General features: G+C 30.0%; 2 protein-coding genes across 2 annotated transcripts; one reads left to right on the top strand and one right to left on the bottom strand.

The window, feature by feature from the left end:
• The first annotated feature begins 387 nt into the window (after positions 1 to 387).
• LOC149056436 (uncharacterized) lies at positions 388 to 14,113 on the top strand. Its single transcript, XM_089227926.1, has 4 exons — positions 388 to 613; positions 13,021 to 13,156; positions 13,239 to 13,323; positions 13,444 to 14,113. The coding sequence occupies exons 1-4, from the start codon at positions 525 to 527 to the stop codon at positions 13,815 to 13,817; spliced, it is 684 nt and encodes a 227-aa protein (XP_089084052.1). The 5' UTR covers positions 388 to 524; the 3' UTR covers positions 13,818 to 14,113.
• A 70-nt stretch (positions 14,114 to 14,183) lies between these two features.
• On the bottom strand, positions 14,184 to 17,552 carry LOC149056435 (uncharacterized). The gene is made up of 5 exons (XM_089227080.1): positions 17,156 to 17,552; positions 16,451 to 17,026; positions 15,317 to 16,237; positions 15,054 to 15,205; positions 14,184 to 14,519 (listed from the first exon to the last, which is right to left on the bottom strand). Exons 1-5 carry the CDS (start codon positions 17,550 to 17,552, stop codon positions 14,184 to 14,186), a joined length of 2,382 nt encoding a protein of 793 aa, XP_089083206.1.
• Between the last annotated feature and the right edge of the window lie 487 nt (positions 17,553 to 18,039).

Here is an 18,039-nt window from a genome sequence, read left to right as displayed (position 1 = left end):
ATAAGTTTGGCGTTAAATCGTGATCTTAAATTTGAATTTTTCACAAAATAATTTGGCGGGAAGTTTTGTCTTAACGAATTTTATATTCTGCGGTCAATTTTTGACATTTTTTCGAGTAAACAGTCTGTTGCAGCCGCAACGTAATTTGCGAGTAATATCATTAAACTTAATATATCGGGCACGGAGAATAGCTGGTCGCACACACACACACACGCATAATCACCGTTTTAATTATTGTTTTATTTTTGTATGTTCTTATTTCTGTCCGGTGTGAATTATATAATATGTATATATCCCCGTTATCGTATGCCGCCGCACCGGCTACGCGGATATTAATTAACTCGGCCGCCGCGACTTTTTGTATCGTATAAAACGTTGCCGCGTCAACACCGGTCAGTGCCGAAATATAATTTTATATTCTTTTTTCACAATAGTGGTAAATCTTGTTGTATTTTCTTTATTTTATTGTCACAAGTGCCAGAAGGGCTTATTATTATTATAGTAATTGAAGCTTAGAAGCTTGTATGTTCCTAATTTATATCACTGTATCTTGTTGTGTTTTTTTTTTATTGTATTTTTGGGCAGCGGCTGGCCAGCAGTGCACCGACACCTTGTGAGTTATTTTATTATTATATTTTTGTTGTATACATATTTTATTTTTCGTGCCATAAGGGCCGTATATTATTATTTGTATTTACATTTTGTTTGGTCATAAGGGCCACACATTATTTTATATTATACACTTTATCTGCCTAGCCATAAGAGCTGAGCATTTATATTATAACCCTGTTTTCTGTTATGCCATAAGGGCACTCATTATATTCTAGAGCACCTATACGACTACTTAAATAAGCCGATTTAATACAAATCTATCTGTCTTCCCAGGCAGCGTTTCCTAAACCATGAGTTTTTTTGATTGGTCGCGAATCGCGGCTACGATTACAGTTATTTTAGCTGTACATTGATAAATGCTTATGATATATTAAATTTTATTTCATACTCTTAATTCTACAATAATTGTAATAATAATGAGAAGTCTAACTACGATTATGGAATATTTCTCATCTTATCGGTAAATGTGCTAATGACGATCGGTCTCGGTCGTTTGTCCATAATCCATAATATGCAGTTGAGTAACGAGTGGTACGAGTTATTTACAAAAAAAAAAAAAGAAAAGAAATAGGATATATTGATATTATATTTTTTGTACTTAGCGAGTTACTCAGCGAATGTCAATGATATCAAAACAATTATTTCATTGCATTTAAATCAAATATCAATTGCAATTATAGGTATAGGGTGTAACAGCCTGGGCGTTTAGCTCTAGGCACGCGGGTTAACAAACACTCAAAACACGACCGGATGTGCAGTTAATCCTCGTCATTTTCTCATAATAATACCATAAGAAATCTGGATTTTAACTTTTTTTCCCTCGGGGCGTTTGCTTTGCACTCTGCATACATAAAATGCTGTTATATTGTTGTACGCATTTGAGTTAAGTTGAAAGCTATTTTGAATAATGTTTTGATCATGTTAATTCCTAACTTCAAATTACCCGCTCTCACACTGCCTACACATTATTATTCCGTATCGCGTTATGTATTGTTATAACTAAATCTGCGCGCAACTCGATTGATAATTTAACCTATATTATATGCTCCAGCTTACCAATTACCAGAATACCGGTCAGGTGCCCGCGGTATATAGCGCGGTAGCGTGGCGGAAATCAGCGACAATCAGCGGACCCGCTTTACGTATAGGTACAGTATTATATGATATGCATGTGTTATATAGGTACATTACGGCGGTAAACCTGCGTATAACCACTACAGAAAATATATACATATATTGTATACTAGCGGCTAAAACCCGGCTCCGCCGGCTTGTTTTTATTTATAACCATACCCCCTCGATTATGAAATATATACTCAATTTTATTTGTTCAATTATACCCTCCTCACAATCGCTATAGTTCAGGTTGATGGAATATTGGTTTTATGTGCCATTTCATAATGTTCAAAAAAAATATCTCAAACATATAAATAAACACACTAAATATACAAATTAAATATACAAATTAAAAAAATATTAATTATAACAGTATGTACATGCACAAGATATAATAACATATATTCAAATTATCAAATAAAATAAATTAATAACGGAGGTTATCGGTGAGTAAAAAAAAAATTTTTAATTTCTTCCCATGAATAGAAATATGAAAATAGTATTTTAACCCAAAATTACAAAATTATTTATATTATATTCATTTGAAGAAAATCGACACATCTATTTTAACGATTTCGAACAACATGGCTGTTCGTTGTCTTCAATCTCGTCTTTTTTCCTTTTAATTGTATTATTTTTATTAATATTTTCTTGAGATAATAACCATGTTTCAAACCTATGTAAGCAACAACAATTTAAATACATTTTGAATAATATAGTGAATAAAAGTGTCATTTACTTTTCTTTAACAGTTATTGAACCATATGTGATGACAGATGTAGGCAATAATCCAATATATTTATTATTCGAAAATTCATTTATTCTTCCTCGTTCTATTTTAATAATACTTCCACTTTCTCCCACAAAATTTACAGCTTCTTCGTTCCATACCGTCAGGATTATCTGTTAAATAATTTCATTATCATTATTTTCTTTTCATTTAATAACGATATATCTATAATATTCCAATTTAATACTGTTTCTTTTGAGGAGTCAGCCAATAGTATATCTCTTTTAGTAAAGTTTTTATTGTTTTTTTGTGAAAATACAGGAATTACTTCATTTACTTCAATGACTTCAGCTATAATATCTGTAAATATAATAATATTAAATAATTATAAATAATATAAAATATTATACGATTTGGTTTATTATTTTTATATACTTCTTACTTATTATTGTTCCAATTTCCATATTTTTTATAATTTGTATTGTGTTGAAAAATTCCATTTCTGTATCATCGATAGTATTATAATTAAATTATTTATTATGAACTTTTGTCATAATTTATTTATTATTTGTATATTCACCTCCCCTATTTTACATGCTATATATAGTATTCGTGTATATATTAACACGTGAGGGCAACTGGTACATTCGGTTGGGGGCAACTGGTATATTTGGTTGAGGACAACTTGTATATTTTTAAAATTCTGATAACAGCCGTGGAGGGCAACTGGTCATCACCCCTTAAATGGATCACCCTGTATATCGACATTTCAAAGAAAAAACACTTAGAAAATTCGAAAATTTCAACTATGAATTGTTTATATAAATAGCCCAAAAAGTCAAGATATTTTGTTAATTTAACGATGCATAATTAACGCTGAACATTGCTTAAAATTTTAAGTACTATAACCACTATACGTTTTTGAGTGTGTGGTACAGTAAAATAAAATACACAAAATAAATTAACACTTTTATAATAGCAAATTAAATTAAATTAAGTTTTAAACTTACATTATTTGAAGTTTTTTGATCATTTTTCGTGCCTTCAACATTTGGTTTATTGTCACACAAATATCTAAAAAAAACATATAATATAATTATGGTGACCAGACGTACTATTTTTCGCAGGACAGTACTCTTTTCTGATGTGTGTCCTAGTGTCCTTAACAATTGTGTAAAGTACATGAAATTGTACTCTTTAAAAAAAAAATATTTAAGCAGTTAAAACCATACTGATATGCTCTAAAAAATAGCCCAAAATGCCCTTAAAAAATGCATTTCACCACAAAAATGACCTTAAAAATGCCATATATATTTTTTTATACAAATTGTAATTTATAAATGAGACATAATAATTATTTTATTAAAAAAAAATTGAAAATTTGAAATATTGACTGATATGATGTTGACACGCATGTTTTGGCCGTTTTAGGGGAAATATTATTCATTCTAAACATACCAAAATACATATTAAAATTTATGTAAAATGACAATGTGTATGGAAAAACCCGATACACCTTCTTAAGTATCAAGAAAATAATTTATCTTTAGATAATTTTTTGAATAGTCCAAGTTTTATATCTATATTGAACAAATATACATTAAAAACCAACAAAATGACCCAATAATGCTAAAAATGCTCTAAAAATGAAAAAACGTCGAAATATGCAAAAAAAAAGCAAAATAAAATTTTTATCTTTCTAACCCTCGTTATATGAAACGAATTATGTACTTAGAAAGCATTGTATATGATCAACCAAAAAAATATGCACTTTGCATTGAAATCCGGGCCCTAATCATTGTATACGAAAAACAATAATAAAATAATTATATAAACCTAATCTAGTTGGTACTTTGGTACTTAAAAAGTTCTTATATTATAAGTTCTTATAATTTACGCGGCTAATGGGTTACAACGATGGGCCTATGTTTTATCATCATTCGATTTCGACATAAAATATGTAAAATCCGAAGATAATACAGCCGATTTTTTATCACGAATAAAAAGTTCAAAATTAAAAATTGAAAATCATAATAAAGAATGTATTAGTCTTAATTTTATTCACGAACAATCACCTTTCACATAAGACTGGTCTAAAATAAAAATTGAAACAAGTAGAGACACAATTCTCGCCAAAGTATTAAACGCAGTCAAAACAGGAGAATGGAATAGTGATTTTTCTAAAAATTTGGAACTTAATTCATATAATTTACGAAAAACTCAAATTGCAGTGGAACAGGGATGTCTATTATGGGGTTACCGTGTTATTATACCATCTAAATTTCGAAATAATATACTCAAGGAACTTCATTCATGTCATATGGGTTCTTCCAGTATGAAAAGTTTAGCGAGATCATACTTTTGGTGGCCAGGAATGGACAAAGAAATCGAAAATATCACACAAAGTTGCGACAATTGTATTAATGTCAGGCAAAATCCGCCAAAATCTGTAACATCACCTTGGAAATGGCCAGAAAAACCGTGGACTAGAGTGCATTGCGATTTTCTTGGACCATTTCAAAATAAATATTTTTTTGTCATTGTTGACGCAACCACAAAATGGTTAGAAGTATTTCAAATAAATTCTATGACAGCAGAAATTGTTATTCAAAAATTTTCAGAAACGATAGCACGATTTGGAATTCCAAAAACAATTACATCAGATGGTGCAAAATGTTTCACTGGTTTTGAATTTCAAGCATATTGCAAAAATCTAGGTATAAGGCATATGACAGGCGCTCCATTTCACCCAGAATCAAACGGCTGTGCGGAATTAGCAGTCAAAACAATAAAAAAATTTTTTTTTTTAATGCTCGACTGCACAATCCCAATTATATCAATTTCTTTTGTTGTATCGTAATACACCTCATTCAACAACACGAGAAACGCCAGCTAAACTAATGTTAGGTCGATCAACACGTTTACAATTTGACGCGTTAATGCCGAATACAAGTGAAGTGGTTATTGAACGACAAATATCACAAATAAACAATGGTGGTAATAGGATAGTATCATTTAATACAGGTGATAATGTTTTAGCTAGAGATTATAGGAATAATAACAATAAATGGCAAAAGGGTAAAATTATCAAATCCATTAGTTGTACCTAATACACACGATGTAGAGCTCGATGACGGAACTATTTGGAAGAGACACAATGATCAATTACTCATTGATAAATCGCTGACACCAGCGAATAATTCAATTTCACTTACACCCACTAGACAAATAAATGAAAATACTGAAAATATCGAAACCGTAGGTGCAAAACAAAATCCTGATACTATAATAATAAATAAAACACCCAGACCAATTAGATCTAGAAAACCACCTCAGCGATATTCTCCAAGTGATTATAATTAATGTAATTAAACTTACTAACACACTAACATAGCGATTATGCAATACACAAAATACTACTTATATATATATATATTTTTTTTTTTTTTTTTAAGGAAAAAGATGTTGCATATTCAGCATTTATATTATATGATATTACACCTATACTGTTTATACTAACAATAATCATAAGTATCATATTACGATCGGTGGGGACTGTCCATCGGTTATTAGCGAGTAGAAATATATTGTACGTCATTACGATTTATACTGTTAACAATAAATGTCTATATAATACGTTTATGTTATTATTTATATTTATAATACATAACAGGTTGAATACAAAAAATAAAATAGCCTGAACGCCCTCAACCCAAATCAATTATTTAGGTACTACTGGTACGTACTACCAATAAATTGTATTTTTCTAGTACACAAATTGAGAAAACAAGGTCAAATTGTGATGTAGAAAAGTAATAACTTTTAATAGAGTGAAAATGTTAAAAATAATGTTGGTATAAAAAAAGGTACCTACAACAAAAAAATCAGTACAATATAATATAATATATTACACCGTTTGGGACATAAGTGATGATGGGTATTAAGTTGGTATTTAAATATATCTAGGTACATAATATTTTGAAATAATAGTGCATACATTTTTGGAATTGAACATGATTTAAGATTTAACCCAATCCTCATTCTCAATTTTTCAATGGCAAATAATATAAATTATAATGTATAATAAATGGTTAGGTATACGTGTGGTATGCTGGTATCATAAAATATTAAAAAAATTAAAAGTATTAATGCAAACAATTTATATTTGAATATGTTCAAGGTGTTGCAAAACGAAAACTTCTGCAACATTTTGAAAATATTTTATGCTTTTGAGAATGCTTTCTCTTGCAATACTTAGCTGTAACATATGCCACTGGTATTATAACGTGTGTGTGTGTTTTTGTTTATTTAAATCATATTCGGGTAACGACACACAATATTATAATATTCGACGTTTGTATATTGTAATATTATTAAATTATCGAACAAAAATCTCGAGATTCGAAGACGCTGAAGTCAACAAAATCGATTGTTTCCCAAGCGCTGAAATTCTCAAAAAAATCGAAAATTTCAGTGGTCTCTACATATCACATATTTATAAGCTTATTTATACGTTAGTTATCCATTGTATATTAATCTAAATTCTCAATAGTAAAAATTTGTCTCTAATCCAAATTTGTATATGTATCTCTATTGTTTCTTTTAATTTATACATTAATAATTTAATCACTTAAATAATATTGTACACCTTTCACCACAGCTATATTATATACTGTATATCGTTATTTTATGTTTCATATTATAATTATTGTAATTGGGTTCGTCCGTTTAATAAATTATTAAATATATATTAATGTTATGTTTCAATCAATTATTATACATAAATTAAATGTGTTCTTTACATTTGTAAGTACCTACATTATTTATATTTATATAGATCATATGAACATGATAAATTTGTAATGTTTATATACAGATTGTTTTTTTACTGCAAATTGCTATTGTATTAAATAATATAAAAAATTAAAGTATTATTCTATTTATTTCATATAATATGTTATGTATAACACTCAACTTCCTATATTAAGTTTAAAAATAAAATAAGTAAACAGGTATGTATTTTATACTAACAAAAATATTTAAAACGTTATACTAATCTATTGGAGATGAAAATATCGTACGATAAGTACTTCAGGTCACTAATAAGTAATAACGTAAAAAACGTGACACAGTTACTAAAAAAACCTATTTAATCGTAATGAAATTATTGTTACTACATGTTATTACATGTATTTTAAAAAGTAATTGGGTTAGAAATACAAATCAAGTTTTGGTGTATTATTATTTGTATTATTTATTGATTAATATTCTTAAGTAAGCAGGGGCTTTAATTAATAAATAGGTCGCGACTCGTGACTCGTGAACTAGGAGCCACGTACCGTGCGCTAGTACATAGTAAGAAATACTTGGATGACAATTTACGCAACGGTCAACTACATTGACGCGAAACGTCTGTAACGACAGTCCGTGATATAATAATGTACCGCTCCCGCGATTATAACACACGCGCCGCGACGCGTAGATGATGGGCGTGGTTACGGCCAGCCGCGACGGCGGCGATACGGAATACAACGCCATCTCTTGAGCGTTGTATGTTTTTCACTTTTACCACGACGGCCTCTTAAGAGGACGCTACACCAAAAGCGAAACGCATACAACGGCCAAGAGAACGCGCTGTTAAGTGTTTTCGCGATGCGCAGGCACGCGGCGTTTAAGCCACGCCCACTACTCGTAATCAGCGGTCGGCCGACAATTGTGCTCATTCTGGAGCACGATTAAAGATATACAGGTTGGGAATCGAGCTAAGATAAAATGAAGCACAAACCTTCTAAATAAATCAGCTGTTCCAACTAATCACTAGCGCTCGGTCACTTCCCAGTGTCAAAAATTATTAATAATTAGTTACAAAATACAAACACGATTAAAGATATACCATATCTTTAATCGTGGTTATAACTTATAAATATTAAATAATGAAATAAATAAAATTCATAAAACCATATGAAACCAAATTTCATTTTATTTTATTAAACAATATAATATGATAATATAATATATAAACAAAAAACAATTTGATTCTGTGACTCAACTTTTTACTAATTTCGATAACTTTTTTTTACTTTTGTTTTCCTTTTTATTTTTTTGGTTTTGAATGTAAGTAAACTGCCTCATACGCATTATTATGTAATAGGAAAAAATGTCTGTCAACATTTTTATTTGATGTTCCTTGATAGTACTGTAATGATATGCTCACACATCATGATTGTATGTTGTTTAAATACTCAATAAAATAAATAACAGTCAAGTTGTCGCACGCAGATAACAATTAAAATCCAACAAAAAAAAACACCATTGTCCACTGATGAAAGGAACGATTTGTATTATTTAATCACATGGGAACTTATACGTAGTTGTGACTATCTGGCACAACACGTGTGAGCTATTTCGTGTGCCACCAGAGCAGGGGATGGTCCAATGAGGATCTCTGTTGCCAAAGACAATGCTAAGTCTTTGGAAACGCAGAGGCCTTTGGGGGAGCCACCTACAACCCTGGCTGGCTGGACCACGTCGTCTCCTTCCATCAGTGCATGAGCACCACTCACCAGTGCATGAGCACCACTCTACAGTGCATGAGCACCACTCTCGAGTGCATGAGCACCACCCAAAACTAAAACAACCTCAAGAGTGCAGGAGCACCTAAAAACTTTTCAACACCAGACATTGCGAGCGACAGCTGGACCGTTTCTTTTTTAAAATCGAAATTTAACAGTGTTGTTTTTCTTTAATCTGAGTGTTTAATAAAAAACCTTTATTTATTTTATTACGTCAACTGCATATCAAAGACAGCTGCGAATAAGGTAAGGTGCATGCGCATCTATATTCATATATTTATATAATTTCATATATTATATTGTATTTATTAAATTTTTATAATTTAATAATTAACATTTTATTACTACGGTGTACTTGATCGTTCTCGAATCACGACCTCGAGAACCCTCCGACGATTAGGAGGAAGGTAATAGCGCAATCTTAATATTTATATCTAGTAATATATAACTATTGGCAGGAGCCTTAGTTATATAACAGTTATATTTAACTTAATTATTTTAGTCAAATTATTACTCATTCTAGAGTTTTATTTTTATTATTTTAATTTCTTTTCTTTTATTTTTGCGTTATTACAGTACATGAAAACTTCAAAGTCATATTCCGTTTGAAAAATTCTTCATATGTGTTTTCAAACACATCACTTGAGTTGGCATGTATGGCAAAGCACTCTTCAAGGCGTTTGACTATAACATACAAATTACTACTGGGATATGTTAGATAGCCTCTTGTTTTAGCGTTAATTAAATCAGCTCCAGAGGTATTTAAATTCTTCAGACTTAAAACGCACATATCACATTTAGTATTTTTTACTTAACGCCTAGCTATAGTATATCTAAAATTAAAATGAGTGATGATATAAAATATTACCAAGTGTGTAGAAAAAATAAATTATTTATTTTACCCTGCCAAAAAATATACAACACATTCAAACACTGTCGAATCTGTATAATTGTTGTTATATAACAACAATTATTCATAATTTATAATTCGTTATGAAAAGCGTGGGATAATATCAATGATAATATAGTAGTATAGTACAAAATAATTGCGATAGTATCGCTAGTGGTTAGTTGGAACAGCTGATTTGCTCAGAAGATTTGGGCTTCAAGAAATGCAATTGTAAACATGGGCCGATTCCCAACCTGTATATCTATAATCGTGTTCTGGACTCTGGAGCGATGTTTATTATTTTCTCAACCTTCGTCAGTGACGGAACTAGTAAATATACGGTGCATGCATATTACGTCGCATTGTCACTGTACCTACACGGCTTGTATTTATTGCATTATTTCAATACATACTTCATAAAAGATATATTCAACACCGTGAATAATATCTAATTTATAACTGTAACCTAAACTTGTATTACCTTAAATATTAGTTTTTAGATTCTGAACGAAGTGATGAATGTATTGATTTTACAATGATGTGTGTTTTTTTTTTGTTTTTGTTTTTGTGTCTGTGTACAGCATAACTAGTCGAAATAATGCTTCAATTTCAAACTTTGGGGGTGGTTTCCGATGTAAAAGTGAATATCCTTGGTGCATTATAGAAGTCAAAAGTAAATATTTCCCAACAGTTTTCAAAAAAATCGAGAAAAACGGGAATTTTTACGCAAAACCAGTTTTCGAACAAATCAATTTTTCTATATGGATGTAATTCAAAAACTAATTACTGTAAATACTTGAAATTTTCTCCAAATGTTTATGGTAGTGCTATCTATATACAGTTTAATTTTCAAATATGTTTAAATTTTTTTGAGTTATTTATAGACCACTGATATTTTCAATTTGTCTGAAAATTTTTTTTTGATGTGTCGATAAAATTTTTATGACCCTATCAAAATACTTGAAAATTGAATACAAAGTTCCTCATAAGTTATTCTTATAGTGATTAAATAATTATAAAAATACATATGAACGATTTTTTTTAAATTAGCATTTGAAGTTCAAATATTGACTTAATACGTAAAAATTACGGCAATTTAAAAATTATCTTAGATCGAAATTCATAAAAGTTTTTCTTTTTAATTCTAAGATTTGAGAATTTAATACAAGGCTCATAATATATTTTTAGAATAGCAGTTGAAAAATAAAATTAATGTATAGCCACAATTTTTTTTTTACATGTATTCAAATTTTAATTTTGACAACATACGTAAAAATCACAAAAATTCGTAAATTATTTTATCCTAGAAATTCATAAAAAATTTTCCTTTTATACCTAAGATTTGAAAATTTAATACAAGGCTCCTAAAATATTTTTACAATAGCATTTGAAAAATAAAAGAAATATATAGTCACAAATTTATTTTATAAGTATTTGAAGTTTAAATATTGACTTAATACGTAAAAAATACGGCAATTTTCAAATTATCTTAGATCGAAGTTCATAAAAAATGTTCTTTTTAATTCTAAGATTTGAGAATTTAATACAAGGCTCATAATATAGTTTTGCAATAGCAGTTGAAAAATAAAAGAAATATATAGCCACATTTTTTTTTTTACATGCTTTCAAATTTTAATTTTGACAACATGAGTAAAAATCACGAAAATTCGTAAATTATTTTATTCTAGAAATTCATAAAAAATTTTCCTTTTATACCTAAGATTTGAAAACTTAATACAAGGCTCCTAAAATATTTTTACAATAGCAGTTGAAAAATACAAGAAATGTATAGTCACTTTTTTTTACAATCATTTAAATTTTAATTTTGACAACATACGTAAAAATCACGAAAATTCGCAAATTATTATAAGCTAGAAATTCATAAGAAATTTTATTTTTAAATCTAAGATTTGAAAATTTAATACAAGATTCCTTACAAATTTGTCAATCTTTATCACAAAAAAAATGTCTACTGGAAATTCAAATTAAATTTTTATTAGCATTTGACTTTCAAATTTTGACAAAAATTCGTCAAAACCATGAATATTTGCAAATTATTTTGTAGTTCAAAATTCATAATATTACTATATAGTATATACAGCATATTACTATATAGCTATACGGGCGATGAATAGTAATACTGTAGGTCTCCACTGGGGGCGCGTAAAAGAAATATAATTAATTATTTTCGTAATTTTTCAGATCAAAAAAAGGGTTTTGCGGGGACTGATACCATTCAGTATACATTTATGGTAAAATATTCAAATTTTCAGAGTTCATAAATAAGAATTTTATCTATGATGTAGCGTTTTTATTTTTTTGATAGCTCAACTCAATAATTTAATAAAATTTAATACAAATTTAAAAATTTGATACATTTTTACAGATTTATAATTTCATATATAATTACACTATCAACAAAATACGAACACTTCATCATAGATAAAATTCTCATTTATAAACTCTGAAAGTTTGAACATTCTACTTTCAATGTATACGGATTGGTGTCTGTCCCCGCGAAACGTGTTTTTACATTAGAAATATAGATGTGTGGCGTCCTCTTAAGAGTATGAAATAAAATATATCATAAGCATTTATCAATGTACAGCTAAAATAACTGTAATTGTAGCCGCGATTCGCGACCAATCAAAAAAACCCATGGTTTAGGAAACGCTACCCAGGAAGAGAGATAGATTTGTATAAAATCGTCTTATTTAAGTAGTCGTATTATAGGTGCTCTAGAATATAATGATTTGATGTTTGATATAAAATAAATAAAAATTATTGAATACTAATTGGAATACAATATTCCAGAAATGGGCCTTTAAATAGTTTCAATAGCTTGACCAATAAATAATAGATAATTCAATATCTTTAAAAACGCTATCATTTATCATGAAATAATTGGAATTTTAATAGAATTTAATTAAATACCTACCTATATTATAACAGTAACTTAAATATTATCAGCTAAAATTGTGTTGTTAATATATCAATTTAGTATCTACCATGAAAACCATTTTGTAAACAAATTAACCTATTTGTTTTTAATGAAAATATTTTATTAAAATTAATTTACCTACATTGACTATTTCACCTAGGTTCAGTAATAAAATGGTTTTATTTTTCGCAAGACAGTTTATCAAAAGAAATGTTTTTAAAACCATTGGACATTCAAAAATATTGTATACAGAATTTAGTACAATTAGTCATAGAAATATAATGAAATATCCTCAAGTAATTTTTAATTTAAGTTTATTAATCAAAAATATGTATAATATTTTGTCTTAAAACTGTTATCCTTAAATTTTGTTTTTAGAAATTGCAATGTCGCAGTGCTGTTGAAATGTTAGGATATACTGATTGGAATACAAAAAAATGGTATTGCACTCAGAATAATAAAGGTAAATATTTATATATTTATTATTTTGTTAATACTCGTAGTATACACTAAAATAAATATTCCTATATCCTTAACATACATTAAAAATTGTAATAGTTTTAAAGATATTGTCATATTTTAGGCGAAAATGGAAAAACGCAAAAAGAACATTTTACTGTATCCGAAAAAATTACCGAATTAAACGAAAATGAAAATGTTTTGGATAGAAAAGCTATAAGAGAATTTTGTACCCAAACAAATAAGTTAATTTCCAAATTTAACATTTTAAGCCAAGGGATTAAAAAAAGCATGGAAAAGTATGGAAAATTATACGACCAAAATAATAATATATGCAAAAACTTATCAAAATATATTATTCACGACAACCCACGTTCAAATGGCATTGAAATTAAATATGGTTTCTGGGATACTAAAGTACAAGCAATATCTTATACATTTGCTATAATTTTTGCAGTCTTTTTAAACTTAGTGTTTATCAATCAGCCAATAATATAATATTTTAAAGAGATTGGAAAAAAAAAATGAATAAAATGATAAACTTCGAAGTCTAAATTAGGTAATTATAAACTAAAATAAAATATTGTTAACAATTTTATTTCAATACACGAGGACTACAATATCTTGATTTATAATTGGATAGTTTTAATATATTCATAAAAATCTTTATTTATCAATAACAACAATATACATATATTATTTTTATAACAATTAAAATAAACATATTGACTATTGACAAATAATGCTATAAGCATAACTCTTATATGTGAGTTGGGACTTGGGAATTAGGTTAGTGAGTTACTATAATATATATATATATATATATATATATATATATATATATATATACCTAACCTACCTTACCTATCGGAACAACCGGGACCACAGAATAACCAACAACAGCCTCCTCGCAACCCGTTGATATGGAAATATCAGCGGAAGAAGAGGCAGAACTGTTGGGAGGGCTGGACGCGCACCTTGCTGACGACCGCGGTTGGTGTAGGTTTTTCCAGGCGGCGCTGCTGGGACGGCTGCATCTTCTTCACCTGATGGTCCCGCAAGCGTTGTTGTTTCCAGCGTTGACGGGCATTCGGCGCGGCTGGTGAGGATGTGCAGGACGTCGTTGTGTGTGTGTGTGAGGTTAGGTGTGAGATCCACCACTTTGTGCATTAGTTCAGTTGAAATTAAATCACAATCATCCTATTAATTCATGTGGTACACTCATTTAAGAGTGCAGTCTGATGAAGTAAGCAAGTATATACCAACTCATTTTTGCTTCATTTTATCTGTTATAACTTTATTAGTTTATTTATTTATACATACTTTATTTGTAATATAATATAATATTTACTAGCCGACCCGTCACAGCTTCGCCCGTGATTGGTTGTTTATTTTGCCTTCGGACCATGATATGTAGAATTTTTTATTCAAATATTATTGTTTATTGTGATCGGCTAGTAAATATAAAAAACGGTTTCTAGCGTTATAAATGATAAAAATAAATACTGATAAAAAAGAAATAATTTATGGTTGATAAAGATTTATTAAAGATTTATTAAAATTTATTAAAGAAAAAAAAGAATTAAAATATGAATTTTATAAGACTTCTGAGTATATGATGTTTTTTGTTATATTTCCTGTTGAAATTAAAATCATAAGATGATTCGGGTCTCCAGTTCGAGAAAATGCCACGTATAATTGCCCATGTGAAAAGCACTCTGTACGAAGATCTACGCCAACGTACTTGAATGTTTGACCTTGTGCTTTGTTTATGGTAATGGCAAAAGAAACTTTAACCGGGAATTGAAGCCGTTTGAAAGAAAACGGCAAGTCAGAGGGAATCATGGGAATTCTTGGAATAAATGCAATTTCTCCTTTCGCTGGCCCTGTAAGAATTACGGCTTCTATAATATTATTTCGCAACGATTTTATTTGTAATCTTGTACCGTTACATAAGTTCGGTGGTTGAAGATTACGTAATAATGTAATTGGAGCACCAATTTTTAATTTTAGGTTATGAGGAGGAAATCCCGAAGGAGAAAGAGAATTGAGAAATTCTTGTGGATAATGAATAGCATCATCTGTTGATGTAACTGTATCAATAGATAGATATTCACGTGGGTGTCCATCGAATTTTAGAAGGATGATATCATTAATTTCTTCTGCTGTTACATTTCTTGGAGAGATTATAGCTCTTTCACATAACCACTGATCTGATTTATTGGACAGATTAAAAATGTCTGGATAAACTGTAGAAATCAACTCTAACACGTTATTGACCACCCGTCCAATCGTGTGATTGACAGAAATGTAACCATTTTCATTTTCTAAAGTTCCATTTCCAATTTTCAACAACTGTGCTGGAAAAATATCGTCCCCTCCGCATAAATAAACTCTCATGTTTGTTCGCAAATAAAGTTTTTCGACATAGTTCCATATATGGGAAGATTTTAAGCAAGCATTAACGACATCAGCTCGAGTACCTTTAGGGATTACTGGTAAGGTTTGACAGAAATCACCAGCGAAAACGAATGTTATGCCACCCATAAACTTATTATTACACCTAAGATCTTTTAATGTTCGATCAATTGCTTCGATATGTGATCTGTGACTCATTGTACACTCATCCCACACAACGAATGAGGTTTTTTGAAGAATTTTTCCATGAGGGCCATTTTTACGAATCGGACAAACGTATTCTGTATCAAATAATACATTTAACGGTAACTTGAAAGTCGAGTGAGCAGTTCTGCCGCCACTAAGGAGAGTTGCTGCTATACCAGATGAAGCTACTGCTAATGCAACTTTACCTGAGGATCTAATTTGAGCCAACAACAAATTAATTAGGAATGTTTTTCCTGTACCACCCTGTGGAGCATCTAAAAAAAAAACTCTTCCTTGATGATTCATTACGCTTTCTGTAATAACATTAAAAGCATATTTTTGATCATTTACTAATTTTGGTAAATTGATTTCTACAAATTCTTGTAATCGGTTATTATCGTAAGAACGCAAAATTGAGAATTCAAAAGGATCAGATGCATTTTCATTTCGAACAGGTGAGTTCATTCCAAATTCAGTTAAATATTTTTCAGACAGAAAAACAACTTTATCTTCTATTTCAATCAAACCTTTATTAAATATTTCATCAGAAAAAGTAAATTGGAAGTCATTTAATCGAGTGCGCTCTGTAAGAAGAATATCTTCACAAAAATCATTTCTGAACTGTTCCCACAAAGATTGAGGTTCAGACGGTTGGCAGAAAACTATGATTATTGCGAATAATTCTCTTAATTTTGAAGGACTTTCTGAAAGAGTTGCCTCCGCTAGAGTATTTTTCCATTGCTCGTCATTTTCTAAAAGCCCAAGAGCAAAACAGGAAGCTTTAAAAGTCGCGTGAATGACTCCATCAAAGGCCTTCAAGCTTTCAAATGAAGTAGGACCTTGTACATAATTTAGTAACAATCTTAAATGGAAGCACTCACTTTGATTTGGGTGAATCGTGTAAATTCTACCAATGGCAGTGTCCATTTTTATTCCTGGCCAACCTGGGACATCTTTTCCCCGTCTTCTCTTTAACCAGCCTCTGCTATTATCCCAGGTGTAATAAGAAGGAACTTCATGATAGAACAGTGTTTTCGCAAAATCATCATGTGAACACAGTTCAAAAAATGCAGTTAGTGTCGTTTTTCTTGGATTTTCAATAACTTGATGAAGATTATTATCATTAAAGAAAACACGCTGTCCATTTTCTAGATGAACAGCCAAGTGCTGAACTGTCGGATCTCTATCATGGATTTCAAAATTGAAAATTCTCCAAAACGCTTCAGAAGTACATATGTATCGACCATTCAAAAAATTTGTAATCTCATCGTTTTCACGATTAACAGAAAAAGTAGCTCTATCTGATCCTTTATTAATATATTTACATATGTATTTTATCGCTTTAACCGTATGACAGTATTCTACGTTAATATGCGCATTAAAGCACCTAGATAGCACTGGACAATACGGTACAACCCAACGGTTGTTAACCACGATTTCTGTTTTACCACGAACTTTTAATATTGCAGTATAACCTCCATCATCTGGTGATCTCCGTCGGTAAGTCGGATAACCATCATCTCCAGTTTGAGTATCCTTGACCAATTTGTGAGGGTATTTCTTACTACATTTTCCAATATTCATACATGGCGATCTAATATTTAACTCGCCGCATGGGCCATGAATCATATTCTTGCAAACTATTTCATAAAGTATAGGATCTCTGTCTTTGTTTGGTATCTCGGCAGAAATAATTTTATCAATTTCATCTGGCTGAATTTTCGTTTGTAACCACAAAAGAATGTGGCAGTGTGGCAAACCTCGTTTTTGCCATTCAACACTGTAAACATAACAATTTACATCTCCGAAAATATATTTATTTTTTAATACATGCATAAACTTTTTTAGTTTGAGATGAAAAACTCTAGAGATTATATCGTGTCTATCAAACGACTTTTGATCTTGAAATAATTCATTTTTTATTTCCGGCCATTCCGGGTTGCATGTAAAAGTAATAAATAAATCTGGACGGCCAAATTTACGAACATAAGTCATGGCATCCTGATTTTTTTCATGCATGTAACGTGGGGAGCCAGTAAAAGAGGAAGGAAGAATTACTTGTTGCCCAACGTTATTAGCATTAATGTTTGCATCATTGTTAACAGCATCTCGGAGG

This window comes from Diuraphis noxia, unplaced genomic scaffold (assembly GCF_037042655.1).
Source record: "Diuraphis noxia isolate RWA-SAM2 unplaced genomic scaffold, SU_Dnox_SAM2 contig0004, whole genome shotgun sequence".
NCBI lineage: Eukaryota > Metazoa > Arthropoda > Insecta > Hemiptera > Aphididae > Diuraphis > Diuraphis noxia.
Note: the sequence above shows the minus strand (reverse complement) of the source record. Positions and strands in the feature narration are given on the sequence as shown.